General features: G+C 45.0%; 1 protein-coding gene across 2 annotated transcripts in view; it reads right to left on the reverse strand.

Annotated features, from left to right (window-relative positions):
• The window catches only part of MCUB (mitochondrial calcium uniporter dominant negative subunit beta), a 57,053-nt gene extending 47,517 nt beyond the window's left edge, over positions 1-9,536 (reverse strand). Inside the window, exon 1 of one of the 2 annotated variants that reach the window (XM_084756850.1) lies at positions 9,040-9,536. In XM_084756850.1, the coding sequence (XP_084612976.1) occupies positions 9,040-9,138 (99 nt within the window). In that variant the 5' untranslated portion in view covers positions 9,139-9,536. The remainder of the gene's footprint in view (positions 1-9,039) is intronic. The other variant, XM_084756849.1, reaches the window with a different exon arrangement.
• Positions 9,537-22,081: the final 12,545 nt, after the last annotated feature.

Genomic DNA, 22,081 nt, shown 5'->3' on the forward strand with positions numbered 1-22,081 from the left:
GGAGGGATAAGCAGCAACTATGTGGTGACATATGTGGTATGTGAGCATGTGGTAACATAGTTCAAGACCGGCCTGGGACATAGAATACCCTGTCTAAAGAAGTAAATAAAATATTTTAAGGATAGACAAGAAAGTATATATATTTGTATATGTATGTGCATGTGTATATGTAATGTATGTGTATACATGCAGGCAGAGCACTGTATACATAATAATAAATAAATAAATCTTCTTACAAAAATCCTGATATAGGGGCTGGAGAGCCGGCTTACTGGTTAAAGTGCACACTGCTCTTCCAGATAACCCATGTTCAGTTCCCAGCACCTACCCCGCAACTCACAGTCTCCAGAGCCAGGTGCATCTGACACCTCTGGGCTCTTGGGGGGCACTTATAGTACCCACACACAGACACATGATTGAAAACAAAATGCCTCTCTTCAAAATCCTGATACAGACGCGTATATGGGATAAAACTAAATATGCGTTAAGGCTACCTTTTGAACATAATAGAAAAGTATGAAAAGATTGCTTTTTAAAATAATCAATTATATTATGGCTCATCAGACAGAAAGTGCAGGCGATGCTTCAAACTTTGCCTCTCCTTAGTTAACTGGAACAGAGGAAATTGGGACAGTAAGGAACTGTGCACGACAGTGTGTTCTTAGCCATCCGTTTTGTCATTCTTCCATCCAACAAGTGTCTGTCACGTACCTCCTGTGCCAGGGTGGAGGTGGTCAGAGATGGAGAATCATTTGGATGACAGTGCTTATTAGAACCACTGGGAAACTCATATGCGCACAGCAAAATATAATGCATGGTCCAACAGCTGTAGGTAAAAAGTGTACTTTGCCTACAGCTGCTGGAGAGCTCCCAACAGAACTCAGGCGGGGTGGAGACAGGTGGCCGTTAGAAGTGGGGTAATGGGAGGAATAAGCAGCAATCCGCGGAAAATCATAATACCCACAGAAGGAGAAAAACACAGGACAAACTATGAGACGTAACTAGCTCAGCCATGTTGGGGCGTGGAGTAGGGGGCGGGGCTAGAGACTGGGAGCTGGGACACACTCTGGATCAACTGCCGCTTTGATTTGAAAGTTTGCTTATTTTGGTACCAATAATAACACATCCATAGAAAAATGGTCACAAACTCCAAAGAAACTGCTTTCTCAGGCCGGGCGTGGTGGCGCATGCCTTTATTCCCAGCACTTGGGAGGCAGAGGCAGGTGGATCGCTGTGAGTTCGAGGCCAGTCTGGTCTACAAAGTGAGTCCAGGATAGCCAAGGCTATATAGTGAAACCCTGTCTTGAAAAACAAAAAACAAAAAACAAATAAGAAAGAAAGAAAGAAAGATAGAAACTGCTTTCTCTTGAAGAATGAAAATTGTTTTTAATTCCCTGAACAGAAAGCAGAGTTGCAGAAGGGAGCTGGCAGGCTTTAAAATTCCACAGATATCCTCTAGCAAAGGTTTAGAAAGCCAATACTGTGCTCATCTGTTTACAAGGGTTTTCTAAACCAATTCTATTTTTCCAGGCTTGTGGTCACATTACTGTCAGCCTCTAGAAAAAGCAATTATTCATTAACAGCTTTTAAACCCAGTATTCAGGCATCTCATTGAGAAGGTAGGCATGGTGGCACACACCTGTCATCCCAACCCTCGGGAGCTTAAGGTCAGTAGATCATTTGAGCTCGGGAGCTGGAGATCCACCAGAGCAGCATAAAGACTTCCTCTCAAAGGGTTAGGGGAGTGGCACTACGGCTAGGGAACTTCATCTAGCATTTTACAAATTTTACAGACACCCCTACCCCAGTGAAAACACCCATGGCCAGAGAAACAACAAAGATTTGCTAAAAAGAGCCCCAGTCTGCTCCTTCTCCTCCTCAGATTCAGTGCAGTTCTTATTTGCTATTTATGCTCAAGGAACCAAAATATACAAGCTCATCTTTAGGAGATCAAAGTGTGGTTTTTGTCAATGCAATCATTATAAAAAGTGGGATATGCCAGGCATGGTGGTTCGCACCTATAATCCGAGCACTCAGGGAGGCAGAGGCAGGCAGATCTCTGTGAGTTCAAGGCCAGCCTGGTCTACAGAGAGAATTCCATCCAGGACAGCCAAGGCTACACAGTGAAACCCGGTCTCAAAAAACTAAAAACCAAAACTTAAATAAATAAATAAATAGTGGGATGTATTAGGATTGTTGTGTCAGTAGCAATTCAGAAGGGAAGGAGGGAAGAAAAGGGAATACACTGCCGAGCTCAGATGTCTACTCAGCTCAGGAGTTGCATCCCAAGAGCCCCAGAGAGGACCCGTGCCAGTCTCCAAGATGTCCTCTCCACAAGGCTTCTTGATATGAGGTCACTTCATTGACTTACATCACTTCCTGTTTGTTTGTACAGGCTATAAAACCTCCACTTTAAATCTATTTCTTGCTTCTCCTTTACTACTTATTTTCTGCCCTTTAATCTGTTCAAACAAATTCTCTTTAATGGCCTTGCTTATTTGTACAGTAACTCATCATTTCTTACCAAGACTATAAATCTCAAGACAGAAACATCTGGGAAAAAAGTCTCAGACTGTAATACTTTTTAGTCCCTTTGGATAAAATTTTGTTAAATCAAATAATACCAGTTAGAGCTAGGAGTAGTGGCACATGCCTTCAGTCAACAGCACTTGGGCACTACACTGAGGCAGGGGGTTCTCCATGAGTTCAAGGCCAGCCTGATCTACAGAGCAAGATCCAGGTCATCCAAAGCTACATAGTAAAACCCTATTTCAATTAACAACAACAACAACAACAATAATAATAAATTAAAATACTAGTTAGGAAATGGAAACTCTAAAGTTTACAGGCCTGGACAATTGGACCAACCAACCCTCTTTTACTCAAGTGGGACAGTAAAGGAAGCAATAAAAAAGGAAGATATATATTTTATGAAGGCAAGAGGAGGAAGAAAATATGAGGGATCTGGGCTGGAGACACGCCTCAGGGATTGGAGCACTGTCTGGACTTGTGAGGACTTGAGTCCAAATGCCCAAGAGCCCAGGAAAAGTGCACGTGTCTGTAATCCTGATGTGCATGTCGTGAGATAGGCTGCAGAGGCAAGGGTGTTCTTAGAACCTATAAGCGAGGCTGGCATATGCAGCTGCAAACAGCAAAGATACCATGCCTAAAACACGGAGGATGGTGAGGACCAACATCCAAGATTGCCCTCTGACCTCCACAAGTACACCCACACATGCACACACATTACACATATACCATGTACACACATCATACATACATCACACACATCATACATATATACCATACACAACATATATATGCACATACAGACCATCACACATACACACCACACATGAACACACATCATACACACTATACATATGCACATACAGACCACACACATACACACACACACACACACTCACACCAGTGTTACAGTTAGAGTCTCATAACAATTCACTTAATTTGACACCTTCTAGGAAAAAGCACCAAAGAGACAACGTGAACAAGAACCAAATGACCTGCCACACTTCCGTGGTTTACTACATAGAACACATTAGTTCAAACACCAAAGTGCTGGTTTTTGTTTTTGTTTTTTATATTTTTCAAAGCTGTATTTGCCAATTACTCTTCCCCATTAAAATGATTAGCAAAAAAAATGGATGCTGATACAATGGGCAAAACTTAAGGAGGAGATAGAGCTAGAGCACCATAAATCATAAAATATTGCTCACAACCCTTCACTATTGCTAGAAGTGAGTCAAGGTCTGGTCCCCAGCTTTCTGGCAGCTGGTGCACAGAGATGACACCACTGACACTGTGTTCTGTTCATCATGACAACTTCTGTGTCTGTTCAGGAGAACCCCACCCATTCTAACCCCCAGACCACCCAACAGTGTTTTCCATGGCTCCTCTTAAAGGCACCTTGAGTTGATTATAACATTTTACAGAGATGTTGCTTCAAAAAACATATCAGTGTGGAAAATCCAGTGCAAACATTTGGGTATGTAATCCCATGACTCAAGTTTAAATACCTGGCAGTGTTCAAAAACCAAGCAGCTGACGAAGGGGGCGAGAGAAGATGCATCTCACAAATGCAAGGAATAAAAGCAGAAGGCGCCATCAGCCTTAGACTTCAGGTGGCCAAGGAGAGAATGTATTTGATGTCGGACACACCTTTGCCTCCTTCAGTGACCTTTCTCTAGGTCATTAGTCAAGGAAATGATCTGCCCGTGACTGTTGGAATGCAGATGAATCATTTCACTATGCCACCACATGAGGGACCCAAGCTGTATCCCAGAGGTACCAGGAGCCAAGCAACAAGGCTCTACACACCAAACTCCGGGCCAAAGGAGGAAACAGAGTCAAGGCCCCTGGATTGGGGCTCAGTCAGTCCTCAGAACACTTGCTTGCTCATCAAATGGGTAGAGGTGCCACCCCCATCCCCTCCAACAGCACCTGTCAGAACGTGTCACCAGGCTCACTGTGAACAGTATGTCAGCGTGTGTCCCGTTATCAACTTAAAACTGTGTGTAAGTCTTTTACAAACAAGTGGCTGGGGATATGGCTTAGGAGTTAAGTGCACTGGCTGCCCTGCCAGAGGACCTGGCTTTGATTCCCCACACCCACATGCCAGCTCACAACTGCCTGTAACTCCAGTTCCAAGGGATCCAATGCCCTTTTCTGGCCTTTGCAGGTATTAGGCAGTCACATGATACTCAGACATATTGGCAGGCAAAGCAACTATGTGCATAAAATAAAATTTTAAATTATAAAAAGAACTAATGATAGCAAGTTAAGTGGGATTTAAAAGATTCTCCTAGTATATACTGTTTGGTTAATTGCCTATTGGCTTACAGCCTGTATGTTAGCTTAAAATACCTATAGTGAGTTTAGCCTTCTAATATTATACATTCTTTTTTTAAAATTATGTACACTTCTATTCTGCCTCCATGTATGTCTGTGTGAGGGTGTCAGATCTCCTGGAACTGGAGCTACAGACAGTAACCGACAGTACATGGGTGCTGGGAACTGAACTCAGGTCCTCTGGAAGAGCGGCCAAGTGCTCTTAACTGCTGAGCCATCTCTCCAGCTCCTACACATCTTGAATAGGCAATGTTTCATAAGGAAGATACTAGAATGAAACAGTGAGGGACTTACTCTATTCTATTAGGACATTAAAAAAACCCGAACACGTCTTTTGAAGGCTGTGCTGGCTTTCTGTTCCAGGATATGCTTCCTGACGCAGTCAACTTTAAAGGCGAGAAAAGCTCATTTTGACTCATGACGTAAGAGGCTTCAATCTGCGCTTGTTTGGCCCTGTTGTGTTGACTGCACAGTAAAGCACGGAGAAAGCATGCTCTGGAGGAGGCCTGTTCACAGCATGGCAGCAAGAAGAGGAAGAGGAAGCAGAGTCTTGATTGCCCTGTCCCAGGCACTCACTCCCTAGTCACCTACCATCCTCCCACTAGGCTCTAGTGGTCCCACCATGGGCTTTGGGGAGACATTCAAGTTCCACACTGTTTTTTGTTTTTGTTTTTGTTTTTTTGGTGGTTTTTGTTGTTGTTGTTGTTGTTTTTGTTTTGTTGTTGTTGTTTTTGTTTTTCGAGACAGGGTCTCTCTGTGTAGCCTTGGCTGTCCTGGACTCGCTTTGTAGACCAGGTTGGCCTTGAACTCACAGCGATCAGCCTGCCTCTGCCTCCCGAGTGCTGGGATTAAAGGCATGCGCCACCACGCCCGGCCAAGTTCCACACTGTAACAAAAGGAATAACTACTATAACAGCCACCCACGAGGAAGCAGCATCTACTGTCTACCCAAGACAGACAGTATCATCCCTGTATGTTACACCCAGGGAGAGAAGAAAACAACATGGCATACCTAGGGATGAAAAGGGGCTTTAAGATCAACAAGACAAAGGCCTTTGTTTCTGAAAGTGGGGAACAAGGCTTACACAGACTGAATGACCTGGGCAAACTTATAGAGCTAAGAAGTGGCAGGACCAGGTCTGCTGGTACCCTGATGTCACAGTTGGCTAATACCAATAAAGTTGGATGACGTACACAGCACATGCTAGCATATTGAACCTCTCGGGCTTTCTAGTTTAGTGCCTCATCCAGAGATCTTCTCTGCCAAGATACAGAATGATTCCCTATTGTTGTTTGCTACAAAGCAACACAAATATCACTTAGCTATAGTAAATAGCAAAAGAGATCTTTTTTTTTTTTTAAAGCATTGATACCTACATACTAGGGAGCTGGCAACTTTTAGAAGTTAAAGGGCAAACTAGATTGAAGTCAAAGCATCAACCAGCACTGCAACCGCTTGCCCTCCAAGAGAAAGCGCTCTGAGTGCGGAACTGACTGCAGAGCACTTCAGGGCCAGACAAGAGGTGGAACAGTAGACGTGGTAAACAAGAGCAGTGTGCTCACTAAATCCCACAGACGAAACCAACGCTTCAGCGATAACATACTGTAGGGGCCGGAAAACTCGATGCTTTGTTTCTGGAAGTTAAATTAAACAAACAAACAAACAAACAAACAGTGAACTTGACCTTTTGAGTTTCTTAGCAAAATACTCTTGCCTTTTAAAAAAAATCGTTAAACAGCTTGTGTTGGAGATTCAAATGATGTTTTGGGAACACAAAATCCTGTCTGGGAGTGTTTCGATGCTCAACAGCAGAAAAAAACCAAATTAAGGAGGGCACAAGTGAGCAAGAGCTTTCAGTTTGGATACAGCTCACCTGGCACTGTCACCGCTCAAAGCAGTGTCCATGCCCACCAGCAGGAGCCTCTGGTCACCCTGACAACCACCCAGGCAGCACTGGCGGCAGAGATGCTGTCACCAGACATGATGACGGTGGATTCCAGGCCAGGCCAAAGATAATGCAATATACTTGCTTGTTTTTGCTTCAGGCAAGCTGTGTTCTTTGACAAACAATTCTGCTACATTAAACATATCATGTCAACAAGCTGTGGGGGTTTTCCCTACACAGGAAACACTGGCAACTACCCCCCTACCATATAAAGGATGAGAACCAAGTATTTTTCAAAGCTATTAAATGCACAGTCATAATTTCAGAAAAGACTAATTATACTCGCTTATTAAAGATGTGACTTATGACAAGTCCTTGCAAGTTAGGATTTTATGAGAAAACTTCTTTCTTTCTTTCTTTCTTTTTTTGTTCTAGCTGTTTTCATGGGCTTTGGGTGGCAGGAATGTTTTTAGGGAAAGCATACAGCTGTGACGCTTGTCTTTAGCCCCAGGGTGCCTCATATGGAAGTAATCTTAGAATAAGAAATGTCCCTATAGTGAGGAGATCTGACTCAGTTGTGGGAGCGGAGGCTATCTCTGAGATGAACTCTAGTGCCTGCCCCTAGTGAGGGCAGCCTTGCTGGATAACAGAGGAAGAGAATTTAGGCAGTCTTAATGAGGGGTCAGATAGTAGGGGAGGAGGGCTCCCCCTTTCAGAAACCTAGAGGAGGGGGAGAGAGGGAAGGGAGGGAGGGGGTTACAATAAGAATGTAACGTGAAAAAATTATAAAATTAAGAAAAAAGATATTCTGGAAGACAAAAAAAAAAAAAGATCATTCAGACTTAAGGCTTCTTATGTATTCAGCCTTCTGGAACTTGTTTCATTAGCGGCAGGCATGCGGTGGTGTCACCCTATCTGCCTTAGGTGGACTGTGCCGAGAAAAGTGCTTAGAGCTGGTGTTGATCTTTTGAGAAAGGACAGGCAGTCTTGGAAGCCCTAAACCTTCACTCCAAGTATTTACATGGGAGTGACCCAGTAGTAGGTGGGTGTGGCCTAATCTAATAGTAGATTGTCGACATTTGGTTCCATTCTGAGCACTACAAAACTGTCAAATGAGCTTAATAATTAGCCCTGTTTAATTATCCTTGTGTTTCTGTGATGTGAGGCAGACAGGAGTGAGTGGTTAGTGTTTGGAATGCCCTTGTCTCTGAAACGTAACCCTTAAAAGTTCCATTTTCAGAAAGCCTGTCTCCCAAACCCCCATTGAGCTTGCTAAGGTTAGGTTTTAAGAAGTTTGCCTTAGGTGTAAGTATCGAAATGGACTTCTTCGCTTGCTTTCAAGCATTTAAGAAAAACGGTTTTGTTGTTTGCTTGTTTGTTGTTTTTTTAGATGCATTGAAATTTCTTTCCTCAATCCAAATTCTGAAGCATTAAAATAGTGCTTTGGAGCAGAATCCAAAGATTGTAGGGGGAGAGGGGAGTGGAGCACCACAAGAAACAGGAAGTGAAAGTGGCCGATACTGCCTCTTTCTCATTGCCCAGTGAACTATAAAGTTTCCATATACCGCTCTCCCTTTAGCAATCTGCAGCTAACCCAGTAACGGGGGAGGGGGGCAGACTCAGCTCCCTTCCCCAGCACCAGGTTCCGTCCAGGCTCCTTCTCTATTAGCATTCTGGTTAAGTCAACACTTTCCCGCCCTTCCTTTTTGATGCCCATCCGCACTTCTTTCCTCCTCCTCGAGATTCCACACAGGCCATGACACAAACCGTGCCCGCCTGTTACTCACAGCGCACACTTCTGATTCACCACTGCCTGGTTTACGCCTAAAGCAAGGGTGTGAAAGGGAGGGGCTCCGGGTTTGGAGGATGGACAAGACTCCGCCCTGGGCCAACATCCGCGCCCCCCCCCCCCCCCCCCGCGGAGACAGCAACCCAGATTACAGCCTACCCCGATGACAGCAGCCGTCGGGACAGCCCATCCTGGACACAACCACCCGAGCTCTCTCTGCCCCTCCTCCACTCCAGCGACTACACCCCGCAGGACACCGCGGTGGGGACTCTAGGGGTCGGGTCGGCGGACTGAGCTCCCGGCATGTGCGCCCCTCGCCGGCCGCTCAGGTTTATCTCCCCCACCCCCAACCCCCTGCCCCGAGACACTTCGCCCACGGACACCACCTGTCGAGGTGCGGAGCACTTCGCAGGGAACTGCTCTGCTTTCACTCCCGCCAAAGTTGCCCGGCGCAAACTTTCCACCCGAGGCTCCCGGGTCCACGACGCGCCTTACCTGGGGTGTGGGTGGCAGTGGCCTCGGACACGCGCGGCTGCGGGCTCGGATAGTCGGCAGCAGCCGCGACCGTCCCAGACAGAGCCTGCTCAGGAGCATCCTCCTGGCTGGCCAGAGCTCTGAGCATCAGCGACGCATCCTCCTGCCTTTGGAGTCCAACCCTCTGTGGGTTCAGCCCGCCCCGCCGACGAGGGGGGGGGGAGTGGGCTATAGGAGGGTGTGTCCCCGCTTCGACTTCACTTGGTGCACACCCCGGCGCCTGTCTGGGTATTTTTCCTCCTACAAAAAACAAACTTTTTTTTTGTTGTTCTTGTTTTTTGAGAGACAGTGAACCAGTACTTCCCAAGTCTTGTGTTTGCAGTGCCTGGCTTCCCTCACATATCTCTTGAGAAAGGAGCTGGGCTCACACCACGCAGCTGTTGAGAAACTCACACAAGCCAGTACCGGAAGTAGTGAGGCATGCCTGGAACCTCAGATTTTTAAAAAGAGGCCTGATGATCATTGGTAGTTCAAGGCTACCCTCCGTTAAAAAGGTAGAGGCCACTCTGAGCTACACGAAACCCTGTCACAACATGAACCAACACCTCCCCCCCCCCCCGCCAAAAAAAAAAAATTATAGTTTCTGAGCACCTTGTGCTGGGAAAGTAGAAGTCTTCTCCGCTGTCACACCCCTGCCCTCCCTCTGCCCCCCACCCCGCCCCTCACACCTTTACTTACACAGGGACAGCCCTGGGGAAAGGACTTCTGGGATTTGGCAGGAAAAAAAGATACCTGGAAATTTCTCTCCTTTGCCGGTCTGTCAAAGCTCCGCCTGTGGCTGACCTCCCAGGCTTGAGATGAGCCTCCTGCGGCCTCAACCCACAGCAAAGGCAGCCCAGGGCTCTAGGTGCGCCAAAGGTTTGTAGTTCATTACAGGCTGGCCCAAATGCAGACACTGGGGATTTTTTCCCCCCATAGCAGAACTGGTTTCTCTTTTGGGGACACATGAAAGGATTCTGCACTCCCAGGGGCAGGAGTTAAGTATTGTGAAATCACTGTAAAAACCGCTATTAGTGTTAACGATCAGTTCTGTAAGCTCGCATTATAAGCTCTCCTGATGCTCTCTTTCCTGTAAAGAGCAAACATGTGGGGGTGGGGAGGCAATTTGGCTTCCTAATTGGCAGCTGTTGGACTTTCCCTTGATTCCCAGGCTGCCCTTGAGCCAAAGGACTGTCAGTCAAACAGCCAGCCACTCTGCCACTTTGAGGACGTCACCCTTATGGAAACTACAAGATGATGATCAAAGCTGTTTGCTATAGCTCCTGATGTTACAGCCCCAGCCTGGAGTGTTTCAGTTCACACAGGACTTTTTGCGATCACGGGTAACTATTTATAACCAGGCCGGAGGGGAAGCGCTTCACCTGGTAGCTCAGAAGCTACAGTGTTGTGATTGGTGGAAACACAAACCATCTGTAGGAAGTTTTTGCTGTGGTTGGTACAAATGCCCTTCTCTCGCTATATAAGCAGGGTGTTTTGCTGGTTGGTAAGCAAACTGGGAGGCCCCACTGGGTTTTGCCTGCTCTGCTGTTGCAACCTTAGGCCCAATAAAAGGCTTCTTTCTAGGTCAGTGGCGGTGTTGTACTTTAATCCCAGCAACTGGAAGGCAGAAGCAGAAGGTCTTTATTTTGTAAGTTCAAGGCCAGCTGGGTCTGTCTGCAAAGCATGTTCTAAGCCATCCAGGGCTACACAGTGAAACCCTGTCCCAAAATAAAAAAAAATAAAATAAAATAGAAAGAAAGAAAGAAAAAAAGAAAAAAAATGTTGCACGATATTTCTTTGATCCCATTGTGATCCCTGAGATTGTGAACTGTAAAGAAGACCTGTCTTTTGTTTGGTGCAGGTGAGCCCTAACACACACCTTTAATCCAAGAGCTTTCTGTACACAGGATTTAAAAGTTAATCCTAGGTTAAAAGGCAGAGCAAGAAACCAGGGATTAAAAAACAGGCGGGCCTTTGAGTTGAAGGGTATTTAAGACAGCCTGAAGAATAGAAAAGGCTTTAGCTCTTTAGCTCTGCAGCCTTTGACTTTTTGGGCTTTGAGCTAGCTCCTCCTCCTCCTCCTCCTCCTCCTCTTCTTCTTCTTCATCAACCTTTTCCTCCTGGCTGTCAGCTTAGCTAGTGAACCTTTTAACCTTTTCCATTCAGACGTGAACTGAGTAGGAAGGTCAGCTGGGTGCTTTCTCTGCCTCTCTGAGTTAGCAGGCTTCACCCAAGCCTCTGGCTCCTGAGTCTTAAAATAGAAGACTCAGTATTTTCATTTAAAACAACAGGGAAAGAAAAAGCATTTTATACAACTGACTTAATTAGGGTTTCTAGTGCTGCAATGAAACACATGACCAAAAGGAAGTTGGGGGGGGGGAATGGTTTGTTTGTTTGTTTTTGGCTTTTGTTTTGTTTTGTTTTTTTGGCTTATACTTCCCCATTGTAGCCCATCATTGAGGGAAATCATGACAGGAACTAAGACAGACAGAAACCTGGAGGCAGGACCTGATGCACAGGCCATGGAAGGGTGCTTATTGGCTTATTGGCTTGCTCAGCCTACTCTCTTATAGCACTTAGGTCTACCAACCCAGGGATGGCATCATCCTCAATGGGTTGAGCTCTCCCCCATCAATAATGAATTAAGAAAATACCTATTCTACATGTTTGCCTATAGTCTGAGCTTACGGGGGCATCTTCTTAACTGACTTTCCCTCCTCTTAGATGACTTTAGGTGTGCCAAGTTGAAATAAAACTAGCCAGCACAAGAGTGTTCTTTTCTGTAGAGTAGAATGAGCTGGTTATGGAAACAAACAAACAAACAAACAAACAAAAAAGCAGAGACAGAGCAACAGGCACGGCAACAGTGGCAGTCACAGAGCCCGGGCAGCACACTGAGTGACAGAAGTAGCGGAGCAACCAAGTGCTTTTGACAAGCCAGCAAAGGCAGAGTTGTGGAGGGCACCGGACAGACCAAGCCACAGAGGTGGAGGGAGCCTCAGGCTGCAGAACCAGAAACTGCGGAAACTGGTGCCGCAGATAGGCAGCAGGGAAGAGCTGCATGTCGGGTCCAGGCTGTAAATGCAGAACCGCAGCAGCAGATAGAGCGGCAAAAGGAACAGCGATGCTCCAGAGAGAGCCAAAAGAGCCCAGGCGGCTGACTAAAAAGCTGCTGCTGCAAGTGCCTGCCATGATGGTCAGTGATTAAGAGCCCTGGCTGGCTACTCTTCCATTCCCAAACTACCGGTAGCTTCAGTTCTACGGGATCTGACGCCCTCTTCTGGCATCTGTAAGTACCTGGCATACATGCAGTCAGAACAGTTGGCACACATAAAATAATTAATCTAAATTTTGTTTGTTTTTTGTTTTTTCGAGACAGGGTTTCTTTGTGTAGCCTTGGCTGTCCTAGACTCACTTTGTAGACCAGGCTGGCCTCAAACTCACAGCGATCCACCTGCCTCTGCCTCCCAAGTGTTGGGATTAAAAGCGTGCGCCATCCCACCTGGCTCTAAAATTTTTCTAAAACATGTTTCAAAATGTCATCAGTCAAAGGGGGTGCAGGAGGGAGATCAAAGATGCCACCACCTAGGAAATCTGATGTTTGGGCTCTGAGACATTTTGTCAATAAAATAAATAAAAACAAGGTGTTTACCAGCAACCCAGGGCTATACTGGGTAGCTCATACCTACAATTCCAGCACTTGGGAGGCAGAGGCAGGAGGATCACCACAAGTTTGAAACCAGCCTCAAATTCAGAGACTTTCAGGCAAGCCAGGGCAACACAGTGAGACCGTGTCTCAAAACAAAACAACAAGGAAACCCAAGGAGTATTATTACAAGATCTGCACTACACCTGAAGCCAGAGTTTGGATCTAGCATTTATTTAGGGCTAGAGCTACATAACTTTTGACTCCAAGATTTTATAACCTTAATCTAATTCTTTTGTCTTTGCCTATAAGCTGATCACTTCCCTTCTCACAGTCACAGACGTCCTAGACAGCAGGACTCCAGTGAGGTGATGCCACTGATGTACTGCGCAAATCCTGAACTTGAAATTTTGATATGTTGCACACCATGAGTCTTGCATGAATTTCCACTTGCATGTATACATATATGTTCATGTATGAGTACACATGCACACGGGTAGCCCTGCCTGTGAAGGCAGGTGTCAGCCTCTGATGTCCCTCCTTAGGAACTGTGCACCTTGTTTTTTGAGACAGGAACTCTGACAGGAACCTCGTGCTCACTGATCAGGGTAGGCTGGCTGGCCAGCGAGTCCCAGGGATCTTTTTATCTCTGCCTCTCAGCACTAGGGTTACAAGCATGCATCGCCATGCCAGCTTTTTATCTTGAGTTCTGGGGCACTGTCACTACAGCACTTGGTTTTGTTTTAGAAAAATATCCCTTTAGCACTTGGGAAACTGAGGCAGGAGGATTATCATCACTAAGGAGATTGAGACAGGAAGCCTGTGAGTTAAAGATCAGTCTGGTGCCAGGCGTGGCGGCGCATGCCTTTAATCCCAGCACTTGGGAGGCAGAGGCAGGAGGATCGCTGTGAGTTCAAGGCCAGCCTTGTCTACAAAGAGAGTCCAGGACAGCCAGGGCTGTTACACAGAGAAACCCTGTCTCGAAAAACCTAAACAAACAAACATCAGTCTGGATCACAGTGAATTTCAGTGCAGCATAAGCTGGCCAACAGCTCCATCTCAAAATCCCAATGAGTACAGGAAGGAAACCCCACCTCTGTGGCTCTCCATGAGCACCGGACTTTGAATCTGACGGCATGTGAACATTACAGTAGACTAAAGAGATTTGGTTCTTTCTGAAGCACATGTTAAGTACCATGAACAAACTGACTATACCAAATCAGAAAGAAGGCAGCAATAACAGCGGGGGTGGGGAGTTTGTTTCTGGGTGGAGTGGGTAAGAATTTCAGCAAAGGTAGAGACTGAGAGGGCAAATTGCAGGCTCAGGCAGTGGCTAAGGACCCCGACCTTCTGTTGTGCTGGACTGCAGCCTTCTGCTTTGTGAGATGATGTCCTCGTTGCCAGACCCTGTATGAGAAACTCTGCACAAGTCTTCAGGAAACCTTCACCGAGGGATTAGGGGCGCCTTGGCTCAGGGCGAAGGCTAAGGAAGTGGTGAGAGAGGCCCAGGTCATACAGCTAGAAGAGGCTCCATCGTGTGGCAGGTGCAGAGATAGAATTATTTTTTTTTCTCAAGACCACAGCTACTTCCATTACACCTCGCTCAGACTGTGTTGCAATTTCTACTGAGCGTCATTTAACATTCCTTACTGGGTAGGAAATCCCATACTCACCTTCTGAATGGTTTGGATCAAATCATCCATGTTAACTTTCTTTTTTTATAATTTATTTTTACATTTTATGTGCAGTGGTGTTTTGACTGCATGTGTGTCTGTGTGTGGGTATTGGATCCCCTGGAAGTGGAGTTACAGTTTGAGTGGCCTTGGTGCTGGGAATTGAATCCATGTCCTCTGGAAGAGCAGCCAGTACTCTTACCCACTGAGCCAAGGCAATGTAGAGCAATTGAGTGTGTTCTCTCTCTCTCTCTCTCTCTCTCTCTCTCTCTCTCTCTCTCTCTCTCTCTCTCTTTCTCTCATGGCTGCTTATGGGCAGGCCATTTCAGCCCTAGTTATTCAGCAACTTCAAGTCGTGCCCTTTCTTGTCCACAATGTGTTCTTTAACTACTTATCCATATATTCCTTATTCCTGACTCTGAAAAAATAATAAAATCCATTTTTAATAATTAATTGGAAGCAGATCACAGAACCTTCTATCCCATTCCAATTTATCATCCAGTAGGAAATTAAATCCTGCTGGGGCAGGACTACAAAGAAATTGAATGCCAGGGCTTCGGGTGGGCCATTAAAAATTAAAAGTGGGAGATTCATTACAAAATGGGAGAGTCCTCTCAACTGGCACATATTACAACTTGCCGAAGGGTCAACGCGAATGAGCGTTGGTGGTACAAAGCCTTTCTAGGAAGGGCAAGTAAGGTTTTCTAGTTAAACAACTCAGCTAGCATGGTTCTGTATACTCTGTCTTGGCAGGGGAATCTGGGGATATGGCAAGTAGGGTAAGAAGTTCAGGCAGGCGTGGTGGCACACGCCTTTAATCCCAGCACTCGGGAGGCAGAGGCAGGCAGATCACTGTGAGTTTGAAGCCAGCCTGGTCTGTAAAGTGAATCTAGGACAGCCAAGGCTACAGAGAGAAACCCTGTCTCGGGGGTGGGGGGGGGGGGTGGGGGGGGGGTGGGGACGACCAAAATAAAAAAAGAAGTTCAAAAAAGATAAAGGTGGCCTGGGGTGTTGCTTAATGGTAGATAGAGTACCTGCTGAACACGCAGAGGGCTGGAGTTCAGTCCCTAGCACGGAGGAGGGAGGAAGGGAGGGAGGGAAGGAAGGAAGGACCTAAGATATAGTCGATCGTTAAGTAACTTCATATATATATATATTAAAGAAATAAGAGAAACATACAAAATGTTTCTTTATTTTCAAGAACTTAAACACACAACCATAAAACTATAAATTATTAACTTAAAGACACCCAGTTTTTCTAAGCAAAGTAAAGGCTAGGTTATACAACTTGAGTTTTTTTCTTTGTAATGTCATAATTATTTCATTTCTGAGCTATCTTAAAGTCTTACCAGAAAAACAAAGTATCAAATGTGCACATATATGTCACCACACACTAATCAAAATAATATACACCGACCTAAGAGGTTCTCAGGATAAGTTATTCACAAGAAAGCAAAGGTCGCGACAGGAACCATGGCCACTTCCGGGCAGGGCTGCTTGCCTGAGGGGTGTCCAGCACCGACTGCGGGGCAGCTCCGTCGGCCGCTGGCTAGCCCAGTATGGGATGGACCTGCATCTGCGCTTCTGAGCACTCTTATAAAATTATAAACCTTCTACAGAAAGCAAAATTCTGTGAATGGGTGTACCAGTAAAATCCTAATAAACACTGACTACCACTTAGTATACACTTTTAGTAATCATCAAGTCAGGCGCAGAATAAAAATATTTTCTCTCATATGCAGAACTTAAGTACACAATCCTGGCAAGACATTAGATGGTAGATGATGACGAGATAGAGTGAGGAGGAAGGCAAAAATATATTTATTCTCATTTTAAAACTTTTATTTCCTTTTTTGAGATGGGACCTCACTATGTGGCCCTGGATGACCTCAAAGATCTACCCACCTCTGCCTTCCCAGCTGGGATTAAAAGTGTACACTACAACACTCAGCTCATATTTATTGTCATAAGTAAAGCCTACATTTTTAGTGTGTGTGTGTGTGTGTGTGTGTGTGTGTGTGTGTGTGTGTGTGTGAAGATGGGGAGAAAAGTGAAAGATCAAAAACGAGCGAGGTACAGTGAGATCTATTATTAAATATCCTAATGAATGCTATTGTTTTATATGCTAACTAAAAATAAACAAACAATAAAAAGTGGGGGTGAGGGTCATGTGAAATGGTTTAGTGAATACAGGATTTGCCACCAAGCCTGATTACCTGATTTTAATCTACGAAATCCACACAGCGGGACTGTCCTCTGACTTCCACAGTATGCCTCCTCATAAATAAACATTGACAGTAATCACAAGGAGCAATTTTTAGTGATCTGTAGCAAGTCATTCAGTGATATTCTGGTTAGCTGTGATAAACATGGACCGGAAGTGACACCGAGGAGGACAGCCTACCAGGCTTGCAAGTTACAACCGCTCAGGGAGGGAAGTGATGGCAGGAGTCTGGAACTGAAGGGGAGAGCACAGTGGGAAAGCTGCTTCCTGGATGCTCTCCAGCACTGTGTCATGGCACCCATGAGCCCTCTTAGTCCAGAACCACCTACCGAGGGTGGTACTGCCCAGATGGCAGGGACCTTCCACATCCATCATTAGTCAAGAAACCTCACACAGGCCCACAAGCCAATCTGATGGAGGCGGTTTCTTAGGCACGTGTCCATTTACCAGGTAGCTCTAGTTTGTATTAAGTTGACAGAAACTAGCCAGCACACATGGTTACAAGTAAGTTGTTTTTTTTTTTATTTTTTTGAGACAGGGTTTCTCTGTGTTGCCTTGGCTGTCCTGGACTCACCTTGTAGACCAGGCTGGTCTCGAACTCACAGCAAGCCACCTGCCTCTGCCTTCCGAGTTGCTGGGATTAAAGGTGTGCACCACCGCCGCCCAGCTGGTTACAACTAAGTAATGCTCATTGATCTGTACTGTTCACCAGAGGGTGGGTCTGTTTATATCCCACCAGAGGGCATGGGCACCTGGGTACCCCAAGCATGGCTACCTCCCCTTCTAAAGCCACTTACACGTATGTGCTTACCTACTTTTGTTTTGTTCTGTTTGTTTATCTGTTTTCAAGACAGTGTTTCTCTGTGTAGTAGCCCTGGCTGCCCTGGAACTCTTTATAAACTAGGCTGGCCTCGAACTCAGAGATCTGCCTGCCTCTGCCTCCTGAGTGCTGGGATTACAGGTGTGTGCCACCACTCCTGGCTTGCGTACCTACTTCTTACAGATACAAGGAGTTGGAAGAGTGAGGAGAAGAAATTATAAACGACTTTCCTATCATTTTATATTTTAGGTCTGTTTCATGTGTCAAATCAACAGAATGTTTCTAAATTTTTACATTTATGCACACATGTGTGTCACATGTACACATTTGTGGGAGTTGGCTCCCTCTTTGAACATAAGAGTCTAAGGGCTGAAGTTAGGCCTTCAAGATTAGCAGCATGGACCTTTACCCACTGAGCCATCTTGTTTGTTTGTTTTTCTTTTTCTGGTTACTTACAACTTCTGGATAAAATCTTCAATGGTAAATTTTTTTGCAAGTGAGTTTTCATCTTTTCCTGTTTTCAAAATATTTTACTGGAAATACATGCTGAATAGCTTCATGGCTTCTTCAACATACCAATATCCCCATCTGCGTATTTTCTGGTCTCGTGGCTAAGAGTTCACATCCTTAAATAATTATTAAGCCTTGCCTGGGGATAACGCAGTTGGGAGACTGCTCACTCAGCATGCACAAAGCCCTAGGTTCCATCTGCAGCACCCTATAAGGTCAAGTGTGGCAAGGCGCACCTGCAATCTGAGCGCTCAGGAGGTGAAGACACGGGGCCAGAAATTTAAGGCCATCCCCTCATCTTGGTAACTTCAAGGCTAATGCTACTGGACACAGGCATGTATACTAATGTCTAGACACTCTGCTAAAATACACTATGTGTTTCTGGTCAGGCCCCTGCCCAAGCGGTGCACATCTGGCTTGAGGAGGAAATATCAGACAGGTGGACAAAACTTTTTTCCTGGTGCTGTGAGTTCAAGGTCAGCCTGGTCTAGAAAGGTAGTGCAGGACAGCCGAGGACAGTGCAGAACTTACTATGTCACTGAGAAGAACCTTGAACTCTTCTCCTGTTCCTGCCTCCATGGCCCAAGCACTGGGACCCCAGCTGTACACCCAGCTTTGGAATCTAGACAGTTTCAACAGAAAAAGGTGCCCTTTGCTCACCCAACAGTTGATGTCTCACAAAACAACTGGCTAGAGACTTGTCCTATGAGACCATCAGGATAAGTCTCCCCCTGCCACCAGCCTGACATCACTCACCAAAAACCGACACCCAACTTCTGAGGCAGGACCTCCACTGCAAACCCTCTAAAGAATGACACAGTTAGTTTCTAAAGCACGCATGCGTGTATGTACGTTTTTGGCACTGGTAGGCGATTACACATGCCACAGTACATGTATGAAGGTTAAGAAGACAATGTGAGGCACCTGTCTCTCGTTCCAGCATTTGAATTGCAAGGATGAAGCTTAGCTCATCAGGCTGGGTGACAGATACCACTGAGCCACCTTTCCAGGCAGGAAGAGGTATTTTAAATTATTAGGTAGACTGCTCATAACTCCAGCTCCACAGGATATGATGCCCTCTCCTGGACACCACGGGCACTATTCACAACTGGTGCATACACTGAGGACATACACGCAGGCAAAACCCCCACAAACCTAAAGTTAAGAATCTCTTGAAAATTAGTGTACATTGTTGTACAATGTGCTTGGTTTTATAATGACTTTCATTGTTGTTTTTCTTTTTTCTTTTTTTCCCGTTGCTGTTTTTCAACAGGATTTCTCTGCATAGTCTTGGCTGTCCTGGAACTCTGTAGACCAGGCTGGTCTCAAATTTAAGAGATCTGCCTGCCTCTTGCCTCCCGAGTGCTAGATAAAAGGTATGTGCCACCACTGCCCAGCCATTATAATGACATTTTTGTCAAGAATATACATGTACTCTGAATCATATTCATTTCCCATTATCCTCTCTTGTTCCCCCCTTCTGCTATCATGCCTTATATATGCACGTGCGTTGAATATATTTTAGTTAAATATATTTATTTTATATAATACATATTTTAAATATAGCATATAATAAATAATATATACATTTATCTTTTATAAATATTACATACTAATTATACTAGTAGACGATAAAGAATTATATTAATAAAAATTAAATGTTACTTAGCTTTAAAAAATATGTATTCCTCTTCTCTAGCTATCTTTGATAACATCCCAAATGTTTACTCCCATATATACTAGATAGAGCCTACAGCAGTCTTTTCATAGCCACTTTTAAACACACACACACACACACACACACACACACACACACACACACACACACGTATTTGTTAAAAAGATGATCTTCCATTCTACCCATTTTCCTACAAATGGCATAATTTTGTTCTAACTAAATTTAAAAACTGAACTGTACACACTGACTGACTGGTTTTGGTTCCCATCCCCACGAATCCCTCCTTACCTAAAGGAATCTACCTTTCTCCTTGTTTCACGTCTCTCAAGAGCATGCCACCCAGCATCATACCCTGACATTTCCAGCCCTTCACTTCTGCCACTTTCACAATTAGAGGATCCACTTTAAGCCTGGAGCTTCCTGTTCTGAGCCCTCTCCTCTGGCTATCCCTGATAACACCTCAAGCGTTTACTCCCACATATAGTCTACAGCAGCCTCATTATATTAAAAAAATAAAAAAGCCGTGTGTGCCCATTTGTATGAGCCACCCTTTTGTAGGTGCTGGGAACTGAACCCAGGTTCACTGCAAGAGCAAATGCTCTTGACCACTGAGCTATCGTCTTCGCCAGTGACAATTACTTGACCCCATCCCAAACACAAAACTGAGGCCTACAGGGTGCTCATGTATTCCTTCTGGTATCTATATTCCACTAGCCCTTTGACCTCATTGAGATCTGCAAGCCACCAAGTGCACTCTTTTCCACACATTTTGTGTTCCTTTAAAGAAGTCTCCCCTATGTGTCCTCTTTTAAAGACAGGGCCCTACTATGTAGAGAAGGCTGGCCTTGTACTTAGGGTCCTGCCTGACCCTAGGATTACAGATGTGTCCACCAGACAGGATGCTTGTCAGACCTGCCACACACCAACAGTCAGTTCAGTCTCACTGTTCTAGGAGGCACAGGGCACTACCCCACATCCCTACTGATATTCTGCAATCTTCCCAGAAAAAACAGGTCTAAGGCAAAGGTGATTTTCAGTCTCCCTGACTGTGACAGCACTGCTGCCTGGACACGTTCCTCCCAAATACCCACAGGGCTTTAGGTCTTCCTTTGACACTCTCTGGCCATTCGGAAGGGCCTTCCCTTACTGTCTAAATAGCATTCTCTGCCACCCCACCCAGCTTTACTTCCCAGCATTCATCACACAGACAGGTAGGATCCAATTTCCCCCCCTCCCCCCATTACAGTGTAATAAGCTCCATGGTCGTGAGGGTTTTTGCCTTGTGCTTAGAACAGAACCAGGCTAATGCTAAGTGATTTAGTAATTTCTAAAATAAACAACAAAGTTCACAAAAGCAAAACACTCAAGTAGAACTATCACACTCTTGTTATATAGTGACAGTGTTAGAGCAGTGAGATGGCTCCGTAGATCAAGGCTATTACCATGTGCTGGCCAGAGTGGATGGAGGGATGTCACCTCCAGAAGGTGCCCTGACATCCACACACTGGCTCTCATTCACACGCACATACACAGCAACACATGATAAATAATAATACAAACCAAATACAATGAGATGGCAGTATTTAGTCGCCCTTAGGGAACTGCACACAGTAGGCTCCTGGGTGGTGACAGCAGGGCACAGAGACAATCAGTGGGGGCTGTGGGTGGGGAGAACACTCGGGCTTGATTACAGCTTTGGCACTAAATAGAGTGACTCATTTAAACTCCTTCCCATTGGGGATGGAGAGAGAGCTTTTATCTAAAGAAAAGAGGGAGCTCCGGGGTGCTGTCTCCGGGGTTACAGCTGTGCTCAGTGTGCACATGAAACTGCATGAGCTGGATTCAGGAGAGCAAACACCTTTATCTCTCCAGGAGCTGCCTCTTCAGTCAGTCACCTTCTATGCCCAATACCAGTACTAAGCCAATATTTTGTTCAGAAAATAAAGAAAAGGGACGCAAAGCATAAACCCAATAAAAGCCACACGTGCCAAGAGCCTTATTGTTTCCCCAACTTACCACAGGGACTTTCACAGAGCATAAAAAAATTCCACTCCATAGTCTAATGGTCATCATCAATTTTTATAGCAAATTACTTGCTGTGAATGACAGAGTTCTTGATCAGAACAAAAATCTCTCAGAGCTCAATATGATAATCTTCATGTCAATTAAAAAGGAAAGTTAAGTCCTTAAAAAATCTCATTACAAATAGGTAGGAAAATCCTCAATTTCAATGATAAGATTATGCTTAGTCATTAAATGTATTTTGAAAATAACATCATGTTTTAAGAATACAAACAGAATCACTAGGCAGAATCTACAAACTGATGACAATGTATTAATTCACTGATGAATGAAACTCAGTATTCCATTTTCTCCAAGCAGTGTATTTAAGATTCCTATGTTAAAAAAAAAGAAAAAATCACCTATCCCACCAAACCAAAGAATTTCTACAAACAAAGCACCAAACCAACTG

This window comes from Acomys minous (assembly GCF_964271855.1).
Source record: "Acomys minous genome assembly, chromosome: 14".
Classification (NCBI taxonomy): Eukaryota; Metazoa; Chordata; class Mammalia; order Rodentia; family Muridae; genus Acomys; species Acomys minous.